General features: G+C 42.7%; 1 protein-coding gene across 1 annotated transcript in view; it reads left to right on the top strand.

Moving 5' to 3' along the window:
• Window positions 1–1,670: 1,670 nt before the first annotated feature.
• Window positions 1,671–23,190, top strand: part of Aadacl2 (arylacetamide deacetylase like 2) — a 39,096-nt gene continuing 17,576 nt past the window's right edge. Inside the window, 3 exon segments of the mRNA XM_053743442.1 lie at window positions 1,671–1,708; window positions 9,562–9,605; window positions 9,608–9,708. Coding sequence (XP_053599417.1) covers window positions 1,671–1,708; window positions 9,562–9,605; window positions 9,608–9,708 — 183 coding nt within the window.

Genomic DNA, 23,190 nt, shown 5'->3' with positions numbered 1-23,190 from the left:
ACAAGGTCATCCAAACTACAGAAAAGTATTAACTGTCTCAGTTAATAAAAGTCTGAAAAGACATAACTAATAGATAGGATGATGTAACATTGTACCCTGTATGGTATCCTGGTACAGAAGGAGACATTAGGTAAAAATTAGGACTCAAAAAAAGTCTGGACTCCACTTCATGTTAAGGTTTCCACATTAAATCACATGTAAGTGCCACACAAGTAAGTTAATAAAAAGGGTTACTGGGGCAGGGTATATCAGAGCTCCCTGTACTGTCCTGGCAAATTCACATTAAATCTTAAATTGTTTAAGATATTTTAAAAATATTTCCAAGTGAGGGAGAAGACGGAATTTCAGGAATGATGGAGTGAGGTGTTCAGCATTCAATTCAGAGGCAGAACGTGCAGGGTCCTGGGTTCGATCCTCAGCACCCGGGCAGCGGCAGATGGAATGAGGACCTTGGTTTCCACCCCAAAATGATAAAACTGCAAAATTAGCTAAACAATCATAAACCAAAAGTCAAAAAGGGACCAGTAGTGTCCAGCTTCTGAAGGTCTTACTCATCTCTCGTTGTATTTAGTTGAGGTGAAGCTCAGATAAGAGAAGACCTTCATAGACACAGCTGGGTCCAACTGCAAAGTGGGACAAAACCATTGGGTATTGTCTCTCAGGATTCCTGGGATCCAGGTGCTTTGACCTTAGATACCCTTGGGTCTGTCTGTCTGTCTATCTATCTATCTATCTATCTATCTGTCGGTACTGGGTATTGAACCCAGTGCTTCAGCACTGAGCCACAGCCCAGCCCTTTTTGGTTTTTACCTGAGGCAGGGTCTACATTGCTGAGGCTGGTCTTGCACTTACAATCCTCCAGCCTGGCCCCCAAGTGGCTGGGATTACAGGTGTGTTCCCCAGCGCCCCACAGACCCTGCTTTTTATAAAGACTAATAATCCCTGCAGATGTTATGCAGGGGAGTAGAGATGGATCAGGCTCCCTAACGCCACTTTTATAATGTAACCAAGATGGAACTCTCTTTCCATACTCAGGATTTTGAAACATCACGAGGGACTAATTACATAATTTTTATTACGAAGACCCAAGACATCTGTATGAGGAAATCACAAAAGCTTGAAGAGGAGTCAAGGAAATTCAGTAGAAAAGTCCTGGACTTTCTCAGACCAGAGTGAGAAGCCAGTCTTGCTTCTGAGAGCCTCACGTATTGACTTTGTTCTCCTGAATTGGAGTTAAACTGTAACGCGTGCTCTCCTGAGGAGAGGGGAGGACAGGTCAGGTCTGAACGTGAGACCGTTCCTCCTGCCATCCCAGAGCCGCTTCCCCCGACCTGTGTTCCCAGTGTTGGTCCCGTTCATACCATTGTTCAGGGGCTTATGCTGAAACTGAGCCTAAACAGCTAGGAAATGCACTTCCTGACCTACATTTACTCTACTTGTTCTTTTTAGTAATACATGACAGTAGGGACCTGCTATTTTTAACCTGGAACCATCCTGGGTAATCATGTGCCCGTGGCTGTGTGAATAGGCAAGCAGATCCCGTTCAGCCCTGGACTTCCTGTTGGAATTCAGAGCAGGGTTGGTATTGTAAGAATGTGGTGGACCACGTTAAAGTGTCAGGGTTAATAACGAAATTCAACAAAACGCATCAGCACAACTCCCAAGCCATAATGGTCAACCAATATGCTGACGTGTGGATGCAGCAGCTGTGAGCTAGACAAGAGCTGGATTTATTTATTTATGCAAAGAATACCTTTGTCAGGAGCATTTTCTAAGGGGCACGTTAGCCTGCTGTGTGCTGCTGTGACGTCACGTCCCAGTCTGGGACATTTGTGAAGAACAGAGCGTATTTGGCTCAAGGTTCTGGAGGTTGGAAACACAATATCAAGGAGCCAGTGGGGGTGAGGGCTTCTGGCTGTGCCATCCGGTGGCAGGAGGCAGGGCAACTGAGCCCCGCGTGAGCGGTGTGGGACGGTGGACCTCAGTCCCCTCAGCAGGGCTTTGCCATCTCTGCAGGGTCCCCTTCTCAACACTGCTGCATGGGGGATGAAGTGTCCCCCGCAGACCTTAAGGAACACCCAACGCATAGTAGGAAGGAGGCTTGAGGAGAAGAGAATGAGGGCAGATCAGGCCCTCCAAGCACTGAGGACCAGGAGTTCCGGAGGGCGGGTCCACAGGGCACCCAGACCCTGAGAGGTGGCTAGGAGCAGGGACACAGGACACCAGAGTCCTGCAGCACCCAGCACTCCGGCTCGGGCTCAGCCCGCATGCCACCTGGCCCAGGCAGCTCTGCCGCCTTCAGAGAGAGCCAGAGCCCCCGGCCTGCTGCAGACTCAGTGAGGGGCAGCCTCCGCTGGCAGGGCTGGGGGCCGCTTGCTCTGGCTGGGCTTTGGCTTTGAGGGTGCTGGGCTTGCAGGACTATGGGGTGGGGTGCGGCTGGGAGGGCCAGGCCTGCGGGTTCTGGGGCTTGGCCGGGAGGTGGGCTTTGGTTCCAAGTGTGGGCGGCAATGAAGTGAACTAAGGAATATTTCTCCCCTATTGTGTGGAAGACGTATCGTAATGTCATTATTTTTTGCCTAAATAAAGCTTGGCTGTGTCTACGTGGTGTTCCCCAGAAGTGGACCCTTGTTAAGGGGACATGCACCATTGAGTTCTTGAGGTCCAGCGTTCAGAGAAATCTAAAGGCAACACAGGAGGTAGGGAAAGAAGCGGGTGGAGCCATGTGCGCGTGCGGTCTCGGGCAGGGCCCCGCACGCGCAGCTTCGGCCTGACCACTGCCCAGGAGGATCTGCAGGGCCTCTGCCCTTGGGAGCTGCCTGCTCTCAGCCAGTAGCGCTGAGGCTCCCACAAAATGTGGTTAGCCTGGGCGCTGGGCGCTGTGGCGGGTGATTCCAGGCACCCTGATCTCTCAGCAGGTGACGTCGTGCCTTTGTGGCACCTCTGAGTAAAGACCCGCCGCCCTCACGGAGACACTGGTGCTGTTTGCGCGCGTTTGTGGAGCGACTGGCGTAATGTTCTGGGAGGCTGGTATCCTGCAGGGCCTTTCTGTCCTTCCTCCGAGGACGCAGGCCTGGCTGGCACCCTGGAATTACTGAGGTTTTCGGGGCTTTCTTTGATTGTTTCCCTTCCTGCTCTCTCCTGAGCTCGCGGGCTCCACTCCTTGCTGACTGATTGCATGCTGTTGTGACAATCACAACTCACTCTGCAGCTGCTCCAGTGCACTTAAGTGGGGGTAGGTTTTTGTTTTTTTGTTTTTTGTCTTTTTTGCACCAGGGGTTGAACCCATGTGTGCTTAACTGGCGGTCACTACTTCCTCCAGCCAGAGCTGCATCTCCTCAGGAAAGACGTTGTTTCAAGACCGTGTCACACCCACCAGGTGGCCCAGACCCTTCCTTACAAGCACAACCTCACACAAGCCCCAATCAGCCTGGCAACCAACCTTCGACCCTCAGGGAGCAGTTTGCTGAGGGCTGGTAGTAACCGGCGGCGGAGGCAGGCAGGGACTGAGGCAAAACAGGGGACCGCGACCTCCTTAAAATCTACCGAGCACCAACACCCTGGGGCACCCCCAAGCAGTGCTGCCAATCACAGTCGAAGGTGAACCTGCCAGCTCTCTGGAGAGGCCTCTGCGGGCAGGAGGAGTGCCCGTCTTTCTCCGAGAGGACCCACGCTGTGCCCTGGGAGTGTCCCTCTTCCTGTTCCCTATCCCGTCTAAGAAACGCGCGCCCGTCGCTCTGAAGATCAGCGGAGGGACTGAGCGTGGTCCACTTCTGGGTGTACCCGGGGGGGTTTCCAGGGTCGGCTGGCGGGCTGCAGAGCAAATGAGGCGGAGACCCAGGCTGAGCGTGGGCAGCGCTGTCCGGCGGGCTGGGCTCCGGATGGAACCGAGCAGAGCAGGGAGCCTGCGGGCGAGCAGACCGCGTTTTCCTCGGCGGGCCCACCTTGGCAGCTGCCGTGGCCCTGGACGTGGAGTCCAGTTCTCCAGCTCTCCGCAGGGACTCAGCGGGCGACCTGGGGAGCTCCAGGACTCGGGCGGCGGCCTGGCTTTGATTTTTGTGTACGCCCTTTGCATCTTAGGAGCTTGCTAAAATCTCTTCATTTTTCCTGGTTTTTCTGGTCACCACTCCAGGGTTTTCTACAGAGGCAGTCATGTCATCTGTGACACAGACTGTTTTATTTCTTCTTTCCCAACGCGAAGACCTTTCTTTTCACTTATGATTGTATTATCTAGTTCTTCCAGTAGGATTTTAAATAGGACTCAAGAGTAAGGACATGATTGCTTCTTCCTGGTCTTAGGGGAAATCATCCACTTTCTCACCACTAAAGCAAGATACTAGATGTGGTTTTTTTTTTTTTTTTTTTTTAAATAGATGGTCTTTATCAAATTGAAGAGTTGCCCTGTATTCCTAGTTGGCCAAGATATTTATCATAAATGACAATTAAATTTTATCAAACATGTTATATACATTTAATGATATGATTATGTAATTTTCTTCTTTTGTTTGTTCCTATGATGGATTTAAGTAATTGATTTTTTAAAGTGAAGTCAGATTTGCATACCTGAAATAAATTTTACTTTTTTGTGGTATATAATTTTTAAGTATACTATTGGACTTAATTTGCTTATATTTTGTTGAAGATTTCTAAGTTCAGAATTGATGCTGACTATGATTTTATTTTCATAATTCCTTTGTCTGGTTTTGGTATTTGGTATTAGTTTGGTAACTCATAATGAATAAGAAGTTTCCTTCCATGTTTATATGAGATTGAAAATATTTAGTATCATTTCTTTGGTAAATATTTTGTAAAATTCACAAATGAGTCCATCTGGGTTTAGTGCTCTCTTTTGTAGACAGCAACTAATTTTTAATTCAGTATCATAAAAATGCATAGGCCTATTCATATTATCTTTGTTTTCAGTGTGAATTTTGAGGGTTCAGGTCTTTCAAGAAATTGATTCATTTCCTCTAGTTTATCCAATTGTGGGCACAGAGTTCTTTGTATTATTCCTTTATTGACCTCTTAATGTTCATGGGGTTAGTAGTGATGACCCCTTTTCATTTCTGATATTAATTTGCACCTTCACTTTTTTTCTTGGTTGGTCTGACTGAACTTTACTGAGCTTTTCAAAGCACAAGGTTTTGATTCTCTTTATTTTCTCAATTTTTTTTCTGATTTTCAATTTTGTTGATTTCTGTTGTGATTCTTGTTTCACTTTTTCTCCTGCTTGCTAATTTAGTCCTATGTTGCTCTTCTTTATCTAGTTTTCTAATGCTATTTCTCTTATACCACATTGCACTCAATGCTACAAGTTACCCAATAATTACTGCTTCTGCTACATTTCATAATTTTGATGTTGTATTTTCCTTTCATTTATCTCAAAATTGTTTTATGGTTTCACCTGCATCTAGAAGTGTCTCATTTAATCTCCAAGTAGTTGAATTTTTCAGCTATCATCCTGTTGTGGATTTTTAGGTTAATCCCATTGTGATCCAAGAGCAGACTGTATAACTCCCATTGTTCTTTTGGATTTGATAAGGTTGCTTATGACCCAGAATGAGGTCTTTCTTGGTAAATGCTCCATGTGAGCTTCAGACAAATATGTATTTTGCTATTATTGGATGAAGTACTCCACAAATATCACTGGCGTCCACTTGATTGGTAGTGTTGTTTAGTTCGATCACATCCTTATTTTCTCTCTGCTAGATATTTCAATTACTAACAGAAATTAAAAATTTTAACTATAATAGTTGATTTCCTAATTCACCTTGAAATTCTATCATTTTTGTCTTGCCATTTTTGAGCTTGCTAAAATCACTTCATTTTTCTTGATTTTAGGTTTACTCACAATTTTAGGTTTTCCTGATTTTAGGTTTTCCTGTCTAAGGTTACACACAATCTTGATGCCACCTATCTCTCTCTCTCTCTCTCTCTCTCTCTCTTTTTTTTTTTTTTTGGACTTATTTTATTGAATAAGTTCTCCAGTGGAAGGTAAGTGGGACGTGGTGGGAACGGGTGTAACTGTCTTGCGTAAGCCCGTTCTGGCACATATCAGGTTCACTTGTGGTCTGCTTTGGGGGTTATTTTTGTTTTCAGAAGAACTTTTTCCTATATTTCTTGCTTTCCTATATTTGGTTCTCTGCTGGTACCAAATTGGCTTAGTCTTGTTTGTATTAAAATGTCTTTAGTTTTCCTTCCTTGGATGCTATTCTTTTCAATACCTGATGTCTTCTATGAGAAACTCCTTTTGCTTTCCCTCGTTAAAGATATCATTTTATTATCTTGGCGTCTGTTGCTTAATATGAATATCATCTTTTAATGTCGTTTTCTCCAGTAACATGATGGTTTTCTCCTCCCCCGACGCCAGGTTCTTTTGAGATTCGTATTCATTTTAAATGGTGTGGAATAAGTTATCACAAGCCTCATGACTTAAAACAGCACACATGTTGTTCCAAAGGTTCTGGGGACCTTGGTCAGGTGGCCGTGTGGACAGGTCAGGGCCTTGGGACTTCCATGGCTTCGGATCAGGGTGCCAGCTGGAGCTGGCAGCTTTCTCAGGCTCCGTCTTCCAAACACACGAGGCCATTTCCAGAATTCCTTCCCTCTGTTGCACGAGGGAGGCGCCTTACGGCCCAGGGCCTTCTGCTGTGTTTCTCACAAGCTCTGGACTGGGAGCCGCTCAGTGTCCCGGCTGCTCACTGTCCTTGCTGTGAGAGTCTCTTCGCACTCCAGCCAGCAACTGGGGACTCCCCATCTGCTGTGTCTCCTTTCCCATCACATCCCTGGCCAGCCCTTCTGTGACGTGCTGGAGAAAACTCCTTGCTTTAACAGGATTGTGTGATGAGCTGGGCCTACCCACATACTCCCCGTCTCGGGTCACCTATTAGGGAACTTAATTGTATCTGCAAAGCTTCTCCACAGCTGTACTTAGCTTGGTGCTTAACTGAATAAATAGGATAAGGTGTGCATCCACGGGTGGCTAGGAGCCCTGTGCGGGCATCCTGGAATTCTGCTCACTGTGAGATTTCTGTCTTTCTCTTTATTTTTCGGAAGTTACAGCTGGGGTGATCCTAGATGTGGTTTCCTTTGCATTTGCACTGTTTGCAATTCACTGAGCTGCTTGAATTATGGTTTTATGTCTTTTTATCAATTTTGGAAATTAATCACTCACTAACTCTCCCAATATTGCTCCCCCCCCATTTCTTCTCTCCTCCAGTCAAACATGTATTAGATCGTTGGACATTGATCACATTTCTTCCTTGTTTTTAAAACCTATTTAGTTGTAGATGGACACAGTGCCTTTATTTTATTTGCTTGTTTATATGCAGTGTCGAGACTCGAACCCAGTGCCTCACATGTGCTCGGCAAGTGCTCCAACCCTGAGCCACTGATCTCATTTCTAAGGCTTTTTCACCTGGGAAATCACTTTGTCTTTCTAGGATTCAACTGGGGTACTTTCCTGTGACCTGTGTTTCCTGGCTTACATTCATGCTTTTCCTTTTTTGTGAGTGTACCCATGAATCCCTAATTTCAATTTGATTCTTAAACATCAGAATGGATGCTTGTTTTATTAGCTTTCACTTTCATATGGTGAGTTCACCAGTGCTGTATACTTGGCTCAGTTTTCTCCAAATTCTTTAAAATATTTTAAATAGTTATTTTAACATATTTTTGCTATTATCAGTTCCAATATCTGAGTTGTGTGTGGGTCTGCTTCTGGTTTAGTGTGTGTATGTGTGTGAGTGTATGTGTGTGTGTATACATACTAGGCACTGTGTTTAAAAGAATTTTAGAAATTAATTATTTTTTTTTACAAAGAAACAGCACATCCTTACCCCTGTTTTGCAGCTAGAGCGAGTGGATGATCGCTCTAAGCTGAGCAGGTATCCTCTGGGTGTGGCCAGGTGGCATTGCTAAGGACTTCCTTGCACATCTGGTTTCTAAAGCTCTAGCCTGAGCCGTCTCGCACTCTCTCCCAGCAGGAGCTGGTGGGCAAACCCCGGGAGCATGAACTCTTCCGTGCTGTTCAGCCTGGCTGGCGGCCACCCTCCCTAGCACGCCACGCAAGAGGCAGCCCTGCACTCCCCGCCTCCAGAGCCTCTATCACACAGCTCCCTGTTTCCTAGTCACATAAATATCAGCTTCAGGAGGCAGAAGGAAAGGTGTTTTATGTTGTTGTTTTTTTTTTCCTCTTTCCTGATGATATATTCTGTCCTTGAAACATGGAGAGAGGAAGGTCTAGATGCCTGGATGGGAGAAAAGACAGGGCCAGTGAAGCTCGTGGAGTCCCGCCTGGGCCGGGAAGACAGCACGTGAAAGTTGGCTGATATTTCAAAATTGGTTTGGCTTTCCATTGCGCACACGTCGATGATTCGTATTTGGCTTATTTTCAGCCTCCGAATCCTCTTATCCCTTTTTATCCATGTAGCTCTTTTCAGGAGGGTGACCTTTCTTCCTGTCAGTCTGTGTTCAGATAGATGATAAAGAAGTGTTGCAAGAAGAAATTATGGCAGGGGTAACACGGAGTGACTAAGGGCAACAGCCGCAGCTTCTGCTGAAAATGGAGTGGAGAAACCAGGAGGAGCCTCCAGCGGACCCTGGTCCAGGAGGAAACCTGCAAAAGTGGTCTTAGGAGGATGGAAATTAGAAAGATAGAGGAAGGGTATGGGGTGGGAAGGATAGCAGAGTGAAACAGGTTATTACCTCCTGCACCTGTGTGACTGCATGACCCATGTGATCCTGCAACATGTACGATCAGAAAAATGAGACTACGCTCCCCTTATGTATGATCTATCAAAATGTGTAAATGCATTCTACTGGTCGTGGACAACTAATTAGAACAAATAAGGTTTTTTTAAATGCCTGGTTTTACTCACGTTTGTGTCCTTTTTTGCCTAATACTGAACTTAGAATATTGAAGGATGTGATAAATACTTGCTTAATGAATACATACTTTCCACATGATTATATAATTATGCAGATCAAAAAACTTTTAAGCTTAAGTAAAATGAACACTGCATAAATATTTCTTGACTGGGTGAATTAATTTTGGAATTTGGACAAGAGCATCAGTTTCCACTCATTGTGTCTAAAGCTCAACGGATCACAGTGGATTTTCATTTTCTTAGTAATCTGTTCCCTAGGCGTAAGCCTTGGGGTTGATTAATTGTGACCTAACTGGTTATGCTTTGTTTTTAACTTGCTGTCATTAATCTTTACAAAATGATTATCAGAAAAATGGGCTTCCTGTTTCTTCTTGTGCTCTGCTGAGGACCCTAGTGAAGCGTGTTAGCTGACGTCACAGGGAAAGAGCTTCTGCTGGCTGCTGGCTGCTGGCTGCTGGCTGCTGGCGTGGATGCGAGGCTGAGTGGACGTACTGTGAATTCAGGTTCAGGAAGGAGGACAGTTGCAGAACCAGTCGCTGTGGTCACCGTGGATCTTGGAACCGAGTGCTGGTCCTCTTGCTACAATGTTCATTCTCCTCGAGAGAGTTTACTATCTACCTTTGTCCTGCTCTTCAGCACTCAGTATATGTGGGGTGACAACATCGTCACCACTCAGAAGCTGGTGCTACGGGTGCAAGACTGTGTGCCTCGGATTGTCCTGTCTCTCTTTGCTCATTATATTTACACACCCATGCCAGAAAACACTGAAGAACCCTGGAAAGTAGGGATCGTGGATGCTACCATGAAAATGATTTCACTTACGGTCATTTTCTTCCTGGGGAATTGGGATGCCTTATCTTAAGTATAAATGAATTTTTGTTAAAGTTGCATTTTAAAAGAGACTGGTTTTCCTTTAGAATAAATCAACCATTAATATGTTTAATTAATCACGAATATGTTTATTTGAATCTATATGAAGTAGAGGGAGACAAAATTTTTAAGAATCTGTATCTAAAGATTATGACCATATATCATAAGAATTATAGAAATGATATTGTCTGAAAGGAAATTTTGAGAAACTGTTAAATAGTTTGAGATATTTGACCTTTTGGATTTAACCTATTCTCACATGTTCTCCTGAAGCTTACATGTACATACACGAATTATGTACATTTGGATGCACATTTAGTGCTTTTATTATTTTAATGTTTTTCTTTTTCTAAGTAGTTCCCAAACTTTCTGGTTTCAGAAATGCTTTATATTCTGTGAGTTACCGAGGACCTAAAAGAGCTTATTTGTGTGGGCTATGTTTGTCACTGTGAACCGCATTAGAAATTAGCCTCATTAGAATTAATTCACTAAAGGGTAATGTTGATATCAGTGATGAACCCATAAGTTAACCTAAGCAATATAGTTTTATTAAAATAAAATGTACTTTTTGAACAGGAAAACTTTAAGACAGTGACCTTTTTTCAGATTTTTTAACGTGCCTCTTCCTGGAAGGCTGCTGTGTTCTCCTGTCTGCCTCTGCAGCTGGTCTGTGGGGAGAGTCCACGCCCTGGAACTTCAGGAACATCCCGGTGCATTTCCTCATGCGCTCATGAGGAAATTAGATGTTCCTAAGAGGTGGACAGCATGGCGGTATGACAAGTGCCCTCTGACCATGTCTGAGACCCTCGAGGGCTGGGAGACCACACTCTGAGACCTGTCGCTGCCCTTCCCACCTCCAGCAGCGAGTTGCTAGATTTCAGATGATGTGTGTGCCGTGTCAGATCTGAAGTCCACGCCACCCTGAGACACCACCCCAGGATACGCTGCCATCTGGGGGCTTGCGGGATAGCGACAGTAGGAAGCTGTCGGGAGAAGACAGCGACGGAGAGTAGATGCCCAGAGAGGAGAGAGCAGAGTGCCAAACGGGGACAGGCTGCCTCCAGGCTGCCGGGAGAGACCACAGAGCCCTCTGCCTCCCTTCCCGGGCATCTCCTTCTAGAAGTTCAAAGTTACTTGGGTCATCCTGGACACGGTTTGCTCTTTTCTGTTAATTTCAAGGGACTCACTTTGTTCACTGGATAATAGGAGAGAAGGTCACCTACAGAGAGACTGCTCCTGCATCTTTAGACTGTAAAGTGACCAATATTTATTTCCTGGTCAATACACACATTTTCTGAAAACATGTAGAATTTGACCCTTTCTTTCACAAATGCAAAATAGGATGATGTGGCACATCTAAAATAAAAGCGATTTCACGCATTTGCTCATCTACACACATGCGTGTGTTGGAAATGAAACATGGAGAGGTCCGAGCATGGTCATGGTAGTGGTCGATCAGTTTGCACTTGTTCAAGGGCGAGCTGTTTGTTACCGTCCTGACTCAATAACTCAAGCAATTCCCAGGAGAAATAAAATGTAACACATGTCAGATAAACAACCATCACAGTTCTTGATATAATAGCATGGAGAAAATTAATACTCTGAAGTAACACCTTCAAATATAGACAGGGTAAGAGAGGGGGAAACCCGAGCTTTGACACCAGTTAGATCTTGATTTTATTTTTATTAGTTCTTTTTAGACATACATGATAGCAGAGGGTATTTTGACATATTACACATACGTGGAGTACAACAGGGGACCCGATTCTTGGGCTTGTATGTGACGTGGAGTTACACTGGTCGTGTGTTCATCTGTGAACACAGGAAGTGATGTCCCGTTCATTCTGCTCCTTCCTATTCCCATCTCCCCTTCCTTCCCTTCATTTCCCTTTGTCTAATTCAATGAACTGCTATTCTTCCCTCCCCGCTCCTTATTGTGTGTTAGCATCCCCATAACAGAGAGAAGAGTCAACCTTTGATTTTTTTGGACTTAGCTTATTTCAGTTAGCATGATATTCTCCAACTCCATTCATTTACCCACAAATGTTATAATTTTATTCTTCTCTATGGCTGAGTAATATTGCATTGTGCATATGTACCACATTTTCTTTATACATTCATCTGTGAAGGACACCTGGGCTTGTTCCATATCTTAGCTATGAACATTGATGTGGCTGCTTCACTGTAGTACGCTGATTTTAAGTCCTTTGGGTATAGGCCAAGGAGTGGGATAGCTGGGTCAAATGGTGGTTAGATTCCAAGTTTTCTGAGGAATCTCCACACTGCTTTCCATAATGTTTGCACCAATTTGCAGTCCCACCAGCAGGGTATGAGTGTGCCTTTTCCCCACATCCTTGCCAACATTTGTTGTTACTTGTACACTTGATAATCGCCATTCTGACTGGAGTGAGATGAAATCTCAGAATAGTTTTAATTGGCATTTCTCTAATTGCTAGACATGTTGAACACTTTTTCATATATATACTGGCCACTTATATTTCTTCTGTGAAGTACCTGTTCAGTTCCTTTGCTCATTTATTGATTGGGTTATTTGTTTTATTTGGTGTTAAGTAAACCAGTTAGATCTCGATAATGTACTTAATCTTTTTGTGGCTCAGTGTCTTTAATGGCAAAATGAGGAAGTCAATGCATATATTGTACGGTTGCCATGAAACAGGAGGGCATGCGCTGCCAAACATCACTCGACAATGTCGAGGGTGCTGGTAATTTCTTAGTGGAAAGGTGATCAGCACCTGCTCCGTGAAGGGAGCTGTGAAGGTTGAGGTTAACTTTAAAATGGCATATTTACGAGATGGGGAGCATGCTTGCAGAGACCTGTAAGTCTTTGTTTTGCAGCCGTTTTATTGTGATTTTTCTGAGTGTATTTTTTAGTTTATCCTTTGATCTTTAGCAAGCTTCTTGGGTCTTTGAATATTTATTTTAGCAAATCTGGTAAGTTTTCAGTCCTTATTTCATGAAGTATATTTTCTGTGCCATTCTCTCCCATCTCTCCCCTCTCTCTTTTTGGCAATAACAAATGCTAGGCCTTTTGGTGTTGCCCCATGAGTCCCTAGCTGTTGTCAGATGTGGGTTGGCCTCTCGGGAAGGGAGTGAGTGTGATGGTGCCCCTTAACTCAGACACCGGGAGCCAGGTTCTGTGATGCAGACTCTATTTATTCAGGAAGTGCAATAGTTTATATATGGAGTGAGAACCAATCATTTTAATGAGATAGCCAGGCCACTGCTCAGGTTACATGTTTACAATACCATGCTACAGGGAAGAGCAGACTTCTACTGGGGACCAGGAAGGCCAAGAGCCATCGGGTCATCATTGAGTGTTCTCATGTGACATGAAGAGAGGCCAGTGCTCTGTGCTCAAGCCCAGTCCATACCTTGAATCCATGCCTGGTACACCCCAGGATTCTCCTCACCTAACTACCCTAGCTACACTCCATTTTATTTCAATGAGTATTTTAGGCTTTTTCAGATTATACAATTTCTTTTGATCTGTCTTCAAGTTTGTCTTCTCTCTGTCATTTTCGGTTTGCGTTTATTGAATGCACTTGCCAGTGAATTTGTTTATTTTAGATAGTACATTTTTTCTAGTTCTAAAGTTTTCACTTTCGGTTTTATTTTTTTTTTAACATCTTTAAATTCTTTCTTTAGAATGGCTGCTATTTCATTCATCTCCTGAGAGTCCATCTCTACCGCATGGAGGGTGATTGTAACAGCTGTTCAAAAGTCTTTCAAGGTTTGCATCTGTTGACTGTGGTCTCATTTGCTTCTTTGTTTTCTGTAAAGTAATTGTAAGTAGCATCCTGGGCATTTTGACTATTTCCTTATGATACCATGGGATCTTTTAAATTTCTCTGAAGAATTTGGCTTTCTTCCCCATTGTTGTGTTTGGGAAGCAATCCACGTAGTTAGCAAGAGGCTGGAATATCTGCCTTTCCTTCTCTGACCAAAAGGTTCCCAGGGTCAGTTCCGTCTCCGAAGCTCTTCTGAGCCTGGGCGTCCAGGTGTGCACCCTGAGACGTGGGGCAGGCCTGGTCCCCTTACACCCTGAGCTTCCAAGGCCAAAGCCTTGCAGAGCCTCCTAGGTCCAGCTTAACGCTGCACATGACAGGCGAGCCACGGACATGGTGTTTTTACTTACAGAATCTAGGAGGACTGTTTTCTGGTTCTTTTCTGGAATTCTTCTATACTCTATGGCCCCCCAAGATTCCTTTTTTCCCGTGTTTCTGGACAAGAGTATTTTTACTTAGGGATTTAGTCATTCATGATACTGAAGCCAGAATTAAGGATAGGAAATCGGGTCAATTCGAGGAAATGAAGCCGTGAAGCCACCTGCCTCTGGAAGTTGGAAACTGCCCCTGGAAGAACGGAATGTCAAGGAGCTCCAGAGCCCATTGATTACCAAATTTACCTGCCTTTATCAAGGACTGCAAGCAAGGAGCTGCTAATTAATGCCCCCTGGGCCCTTATCTGCCTGAATCACCTTGGCCCTTCCCCTGCTCATGGCTTCTCACTTAATGCAAAACCAGGCCTAGTCATGTAGGCAGGAAGGAGAGATAAGGGGGAGAGAACTGGAGAACAAAAGAGACCTAACCTATAAAAGATGTAGGGTGCGCTCACTTCTTGGGACTTTAGAACATCAGCCATGGCCCCTTTCTTCCTGCCGGGAGAAGTCTGTATTATTACCTTTAGATAAAAGCTGCTTAATCTGCTTGCCTTGGCTGCTTCTCTAGTGTTCAATCTTCAACATTAGAAGGAGCAGAACTCGTCACCGGTAAACAGCGGTATCAATACTGAGGAGTTCCACACCCCTGGCCCCACCTCCAGGGTGAGGTTTTGAAGGAAAGAAAGGAAAACGTAACCTCTGCTTTCTTTATGCCATTTGACCCCTGAGCTCCTCTCCAGACCCTCTGGCTGAAAGGTTCTAGCTCAGGGTTCTACCTGCTGCACCTTCGCACGTGAGCAAACGGCATTCCCAGTGGGGCTGGCCTTGGAGCCGGAAGCAGGGGAAGAGCCTGAAGAAGACCATGGGGTCCCACCTCTTTCTGGTTCACAGGGACTCAGTCTCAGCCCAGGCTGGAAATAGGAATAGAACAATAGAGCCTTTCTCTTGGGATATTTGCCTTACCTCCCACTGAAACTTTCCCAGGCTTAAAGTGACAAAATGTCAGCACTCGCCCTCTTAGAGATTCCCACTCGGGTTTGGAAGGCCCTTGTCAACACTCTTTCTCTTGTTTACTTTTTAGAATGTTCAGGGTTTTTTGGTATTGTGTGCAGAATTTTTAGCTGCGGTCAAGGAGAGAGGCAGGCTTTACTGATCTTAATGCTTCTGAACCAGGGTTGAAGGTCCCTGGAAACCACAATTCTGTTACGAATAAGGCCAAATATTTAATAAATACGTCCAGCTTGAGTGTACTCTTCAAGACTTGGAGGAACACAAATCAGTAAGAAAATATTGAATTGCAACTACACCGGTATGAGACAAACATTTATACTTGTAAAAGATATTCAAGGAGAATGGAGCATAAGAGTAAATAACAGTAAAACTCTCACACCGCAGGCTGTAACGTGGGGATAATCCATCCACACCTGTCCTCTGCTCTGATTGCTTCTGTCTCTCTGCTTGAGAGCCAGTAAAGTTGCTAGAACTCTCGTGAGGAACACAAAAAGGGTTTTATTTCAAGGCCATAAAAATTTTAAAATATCATGTTTTTATCTTCAAATCTTTTTAAGGAAAAGGAAAGACACCTATTTGTAGTTGAAAAAACTAGAAATTTAGGCCATTAGTAACCAGATGATTTTATAAATTTTAAATTAAATCCAGTGACCAATAGAATAAAATGAAATATTGGGACTACGCCAAGGAAAAGCAGTGTGACAGCTGCTACTACTCAGGCAGCTTTCGGATGGAACTCGGCAGCTAAGACCTAACTGGACCAACATGCACACAGTGCCCGAAGCCAATGAGTCTGGATGAGCTCACTCTCCTTCCCCGGCCCCACACGGCTTCCTCCAGAACCCGCAGAGCCCGGGCCCGGCTGTGCAGGAAGACCTGTGTCTGCAGAGCCACCACAGTGTCCCCTGTTACTTCCGGCTGCTGAACATCAGCATGCCTCCTGTTCCCAACCTCGCTCAGCGTTCCCGTCAGTGCACCGTGGGGTTCATGCTGACACGGTCTGACTACATGGAATGATTTGCTCCACCTCAGTCCCCAGGACGTCCCTCCCAGCCCTCCACGACTCCCTTCCTCTACTGGACTTCACTTACTTATTTACTTATTAGTTCTTAGATTGGTGCTTTTTAGAGGTACATGAAGGTGGCGCTCACTGTGGTACGTCCGTACCACTGGGTCCACCAGGTCCTGCACTCCTCCCTCTCCCTCCCTCTCCCTCCCTCCACTCCACTGACCTCCCTTCTGCTCTCATGGGTCTCCCCCTGCCCTTCCCCTTACTTACTCTAGTGTCCATGTAAGGGATCCCACGGAAACCACGCCGGACATGGGAAATCACATAAGGGAGTTGATTAAGCAAACAGAGTGTCTCCCTGCAGGGTAAGAGAGAAAACGAGAGGAAAAGAGAAAGGAAAGGGAAAGGGCGCCCACTAGAGGGAGTGGAAAGTGAGAAGGAGGAAAAGCCAGTGTGTAGAAGAGAGAAGCAAGAAGGGAAAGATGGCGGTTGAATTCCCCCAGGCTAACAGGGGACCAAGAATGGAGAAGGATACTTGCAAGCTGACTGATGAACCAAAGCTAGCCAGGATGTTCACAGATTGACAAGTGGTTGGGAGGCAGGAAAATGACTACAACGGAAAGGGCGGGGGAGCAGCTTGGTACATTACAGTCCACATATGAGGAAAGAGCACCCTGCCCTTGACTTTGAGTCTGGCTCACTTCTCTCAGCATGATAGTCCCCATTTCCATCCATTTACCAGCAAAGGACATAATTTCATCTTTCTTCATGGCGGAGTAAAATTCCATGGTCTATATAAACCACATTTTTCTTTTCTGTTCATCTGTTGACAGGTATCTGAGCTGGTTCCATAACTTGGCTATGGTGAACTGAGCTGCTATAAACACAGATGTGCCTGTATCACTGCACTATGCTGAATTTTAGTTCTTGGATAAATTTCAAGGAGTGGTATAGTTGGGTCACATGGTGTATGCCATCCTAGTTTTTGAGGAATTTCCATCTTTTCCAGAGTGGTTGCACAATGTATGTGTGTACCTTTGCCCCCACGTTCTTATCAGCATTTATTAATGTATTCTTGATGGTTGCCTTTTTGACTAGAGTGAGATGAAGTCTCAGTATAATTTTGATTTGCATTTCCCTGAGTGCTAGGAATGTTGAAGTTTTTTTTTTAAATATATTTGTGAGTCATTTGTGTTTCTTCTTTTGAGAAATATTTGTTTAGTTCTTTTGCCCTTTAATTGATTGGGTTATTCAATTTTGGTGTTAAGTTTTCTGAGCTCTTTGTATACTCTGGATATTATTTTCCTGTCATAGGAGAGACTTGCAAAGACTTTCTCCCATTCTGTAAGCTCTCTCTTCATGCTCTTATTTCCTTTGCTGTGCAGAAGCCTTTTAATTCTATGTCATTCCACTTTCTGGTTTTTGGCTTTATTTCTTGAGCTTTTGGGGTCTTGTTAAGGAAGTTGGTGTTTGTGCCAATATGTTGACACTATGACACTATGTCTTCTTCTAGCAGTCATAAATTTCTGTTCTAATTCCTAAGCCACTGATCTACTTTGAGTTGAGTACTGGACAGGGAGAAAGGTAGGGATCTAGTCTCATCCTTCTACACAAGTATATTCAGCTTTTCCAGCACTATTTGCTTAAAAGGCTGTCTTTTCTTCAACATATATTTTTGGCACCTCATTCAGTATCAGGTGACTACCTATGTGGGTTTGTCTCTGTGTCTTCTCTTCTGTTCCATTGATCCTCATGTCTCTCTTGATGCTTTGTTACTATGATTCTGTAGTATAATTTCAGATCAGATATTCTGACCCCATGAATGTCATTGCTCTGGCTCAGTATTGCTTTGGCCACCTGGGGTCTTTTACTCTTCCACATGAATTTCAGGATTGTTTTTTCTAGTTCTGTGAAGACTGTCATTGGTATTTCAATGGGTATTGCAGAGAATCTATAGAATGCTTCTGGTAATGTGGCCATTTTGGCTATATAATTCTGTGTGTCGAAGAACATGGGAGGTCTTTCCATCTTCCAGGGCCTTCTTCAATTTCTTTCTTCAGGGTTCTTTTCATTGTAGAGTTCTTTCACCTCCTGGGTGAGATTTACTTCTAAGTATTTTATTTTATTTTTCTGAGTATTGCAAATGGGATAGTTTTCCTAGTTTCTGTCTCAGCAGATTCGTTATTGGAGTATAGGAAAGCTATTGACCATTTTGTGCTGATTTTGTACCCTGTTACTTTACTGAATTTTGTCATCAGCACTAGAAGTCTTCTGCTGGAGTTGAGTGGCCTTCTAGATGTAGGATCCTGTCATCAGCAAGCAGAGTAATTCGACTTCTTCTTTTCCTTTTGGTAGCCCTCTGCCCTCCTTCTCCTGCTGATTACTCCATTAGAGTTTTAACAGCTATGTCGTGTGTAGGAGTGGCAAGGGCACACATCCTGGTCTCGTTCCTGATTTTGGAGAAAATGCTTTCAGTTTTCTTCTGTTCAATATGACATTGCCCTTGGGTTTGTCTTGTATACCCTTTTATTGTGTTGAGATAAGTTCTTTCTTTCCCTCATTTCTCTGATGTTTTTGACACAAATGGATGCTGGATTTTGTCAAAGGTGTTTTCTGCATCTACTGCAATAATCACGTGCTAATTTTCCTTAGCTCTATGTCTATGGTGAGTCACATTTAGTGATTTGCATACATTGAAACAACCTTGCTTCCCTGGGTTGGTTCCCACTTGATCACGGTGTACAACCTTCTCACTGTGTTTTTGAATGTGTTTGCTACTGTTTTGTTAAGGATTTTAGTGTTGATGTCCATCAGGAATATTGACCTGTAGTGTCCTTCTCTTCATGTGTCTTTGTCTGATTTTTGTACGAGGGTAGAACTGGCTTCATAGAATGAATTTGGGAATGTTCCTTTCCTTTCTTTCTTTTTTCTTTTTTTTTTTTTAAGGGTTGATTTTTTGTTTTGTTTTGTTTTTTTCCCTTTGAGGCGCTGGGGATTCGAACCACGGCCCCTGTGCTTGCTGGCGAGCACTCTCCAACACGAGCTATTTTTTCAGCTCCTCCTTTCTATTTTATGAAATAATTTGAGGAAGATTGACATTAGCTCTATATAAAGGTCTGGTAAAACTCAGCTTAGAATCCATCTGGTCCTGGGCTTTCCTTTGTTGTAAGTCTTTTAATTGCTGCTTTGATGTGATTGTTTGATATTGGTTTGTTTAGGTTTTCTATATTCTCATGGTTTGATTTAGGGTAGGTCATATGTGTTTAGAAATTTGTCAGTATCTTCTAGATTTTATTAAATTTCAAAATAGTCCCCAAAAATTCTCCAGATTTCAGAAATATCTGATTTTGTTGATTTGCATTCTCTCTCTCTTTTGGTTAGTTTTACTAAGGTTTTTATTGATCTTGTTTATCTTTTCTTGTTTATCTTTTTTGTTGCATTGATCTTTTGTATTTTTTATCTTTGATTTTATTAATTTAGGCTGTGATTTTAATTATTTCCTGTCTTCTACTGATTTTGCAATCAGTTTGTTCTTGCTTTTCTGGGGTATTGAGGTATAACATTAAATTATTTATTTAGGATATTTCTCTGGGTTTTTAAAAATATAGACACTCAATGATACAAACTTTCCTCTTAGAAATGCCTTTGTACTATCCTAGAGATTTTGATATACTATATCTCTGTTCTCATTTGTTTCTAAGAATTTTTAGATTTTTTTCCTGATTTCTCCTATGACCCATTTCTCATTCAAAAGCATATATTAAATCTCCATGTATTAAAATGCTGTCTGAATTTTATATTGTTACTGATTTCCAATTTAGAAATTCTATTATGATCTAATGTGATGCAAGGAATTATCTCTATTTTTTTGTATTTTCTAAGACTTGCATTGTGTCCTAAAATATGGTCTGTTTTAGAGAAAGATGCATGTGCAGCTGAGAAGAAAATGGATTTCATTGTGGATGAATGAAATCTTCTATAGAGGTCTGTTAGGCCCATTTGAATAATAGTATTTGTTGTTGTTCTTTTCTGAAGAAACTTTACTTAGTTTATGTCTGAAGATCTATTGGTGAGAGAGGTGTGTTATATTATTGTATCATACTCCACTTACATGGAGTAGGATTTGCTTTATACACATAGGTACACCGACATTTGGGTCATAAATATTTACAGTCATTATGATACCGCCGTTTACCGGTGACAAGTTCTGCTCCTTCTAATGTTGAAGATTGAACACTAGAGAAGCATGCCAAGGCAAGCATATTAAGCAGGTTTTATTTAAAGGTAATAATATAGACTTCTCCCGGCAGGAAGAAGGGGGCCATGGCTGATGTTCTAAAGTCCCAAGAAGTGAGCGCACCCTACATCTTTTATAGGTTAAAGTCTCTTTTGTTCTCCAGTTTTCTCCCCCCTTATCTCTCTCTCCTTCCTGCCTACATGACTAGGCCTGGTTTTGCATAAAGTGAGAAGCCATGGGCAGGGGGAGGCCAGGGTGACTCAGTCAGGTAAGGGCCCAGGGGGCATTAATTAGCAGCTCCATGCTTGCAGTCCTTGATAAAGGCAGGTAAATTTGGTAATCAATGGGCTCTGGAGCTCCTTGACATTCCATTCTTCCAGGGGCAGTCTCCAACTTCCAGAGGCAGATGGCTTCATGGCTTCATTTCCTCGAATTGACCCGATTTCCTATTTCTATACTAGATACCTGTCCTTAATTCTGGCTTCATTCCCCCCTTTAGCTATAGGAACTCCTAACTGCTTTAAGGAAAAGGGGGCGTCAATCGTTCTGGCTGCTTCGAAGCTGAAAGGGGGCAGCGAGGGGCAAGCAGTTTGGAGTTCCTTTTTTAAAAAATCGGGTCAATCAAGGGGTCCAAGGTAGAAGTCTGGTTGGGGAAGAGCAGGTTGTAAAGTCATCTGGGGGTGGGTGCTTCTATGATAGAAGAGCAAAAAGACATGAGTTCTGAAGTGAGATTAGTACAAAGTAAATGTTGCAGCATCTGAAACATGCCACCGAGTATCATGAAAATGACAGAAGTCAATCTCTCACCAGGAGGTGGAAGAACTGAGAAATTATTCCCATAACTAGGCCTAGCAAAGGCTGGAGAGGACAAGGCCTTTATTTGGGGACTTTAACATTGTCCAGGTTATCAGGAATGTAAACACAACATTTAACTCTTAATGTCATAGATGTCCCCAGAAAATATAGTTAAGCTACTTAATGTCATCTGATTTTTGTAAAATATCCCTTTATTGGTATAACCTGTGTTTAGTAGAGAGCTCTATACTTCTGTTACTTAGGGATAGATAATCATAGGAGCAAACATAGGTTAAGTCTACCTGTGTAGCTTAGGAAGGTCTGCAGGCCTTAAACTGACTAAAAACTTCTGACTCTGGCAGTTTCTCTTGATAGTTATCAGGCACATTTGCTGAAGAATCTTTCATTTGTAGCTTCCAGTCTTTATTCTAGTGGGCTAATACAAGTGTACATCTTAAGTTACATTTAACTATTATTTCTTTTAAATGCCCAAGAGTGGCTATATTTTGGTTTTAACTGTTTTGCTGGGTGTCTAAGATCAAGCTGGTCAAATTGACCTGGTTCCTGCCTTGTTAAAGAGTCAGCTGATTTCCCACAGGGGCCACTCGTAGAGAACTTAAGAGCAGCTTCTTAGCTCCACCAGTGCCATTGGTTAGGCAGGGTCTCCTTGATGAGGTGACTTCCTTTGGAAGCATCAAGGGATGTCTTCCTTTTTCCATGACCCTCCTCTGCAGCAGATGCACTGAGTGATTTTTCATCCTCTAGTCTCAACAATCTCCTTGATCAGGAGGTTGTGTGACCCAGAGTTGCAAAGCTCCTTAGAGAAGTTCTCTTGTTCATGGGTTCAGGCTGACTGAGGGCAAAAGTTCCAAATACTGGTCTATTTTGCCTTCTGTATTTAATTCCAATCTCTAAGTTTGATCTTAATCATCCAGCAAGCCAGTCTCACCAGTCATAAAGTAAGAGTACTGGGCTTTAACTTCAATGTCCATAACTTTACAGTTATTTACCCTTTTATCTAACTGGAGTCTGCATTAGTATTGGAAGTTACCACTATCTGTTCTGGTATCTGTTACCACTATCTGTTAGGTGATGGCTTATTATCACAAGTTACCTAGGTTGCGTGTTCTTGAAGCAGCTACTTCTGCAAAACATTAACAGGTAACAGTTTTTCAAAATGAAATTAGCAAGAGTAAAAATATATTTAGCTTGTATAATAGCTATCTTGAATTTTGACTGAGAACCACATTATATCCCCTATTTGAGATCACAGTACTTTTACAACAAGAACCAATCTTTTGACTATAACTCTAAATAAGCTGAAGTCTGACTTATTTTGGAGCCATTCTATTATGCAGTAAGGTGGGAGGCAGAGCCTTATATCAGGTAAGGCGTGGCTCTTTACAGATCTTAAGTGTTCTAATTCTGATGTTGATCTTTGCTTCTTCCTTATTATCATTAAGTAGTCTACATATACTGTTTCCTGAGTCTACATAAACTTTATAATTAACACAATTTAACATTGTATCTAAAACATGAATCAAAGAAAGGCTGAGAGAGCTTTTAATTTTCCTTTTGTGTGATAAAGTGGCAAAATGTTTTCATGTTTCACAAAATTAACCTTTAAACAAGTCAGGCTCTAACTTTTATAAATACATTTATATTTGAAATTCTTTATCTCAGTGTAAAAAGTAACAAATTTTACATATACCCTATTGATATCAGGTCCTATAATAGAACATTAAATGATAGAAATAAATCCCCAATAAAATTTACTCTTTATAAGTTTAAGATTACCATTACAGACAAGTTTAATCTGGAGAATAGCAGAGCTTGATAAATTCCCTGCTTTAAAAACTTGTATACCTGGAAAATATGAACACATTTAATTTACAACTAGTGACCATTTCACAATTACCTTGACACTTTTATCTTACCAAATTTAGTTTTTAAAGAAAAATGTAGACTCTGTAACATAGTACAATACTCTAACAGTTGTTTAACCATAATTGTATATACCCCAATTTTTAAGACTAATTGTTCTAAAGAATAATACTTAATAGACACAAAGTTAAGAGTAAATTAGTGTTTCAAATCCTTGTCATTTTACCATGTCATTTTACCATATAGATTAAACTTTGGTTTATATCAGAACATTAGTATTTCACCTTAGGAAAAACCTTAAATAGCTTTAGCTATCTCA

Source organism: Sciurus carolinensis, chromosome 9, assembly GCF_902686445.1.
Source record: "Sciurus carolinensis chromosome 9, mSciCar1.2, whole genome shotgun sequence".
Classification (NCBI taxonomy): domain Eukaryota; kingdom Metazoa; phylum Chordata; class Mammalia; order Rodentia; family Sciuridae; genus Sciurus; species Sciurus carolinensis.
The sequence above is the reverse complement of the archived record's forward strand: the minus strand, read 5'-3'. Positions and strand labels throughout refer to the sequence as shown.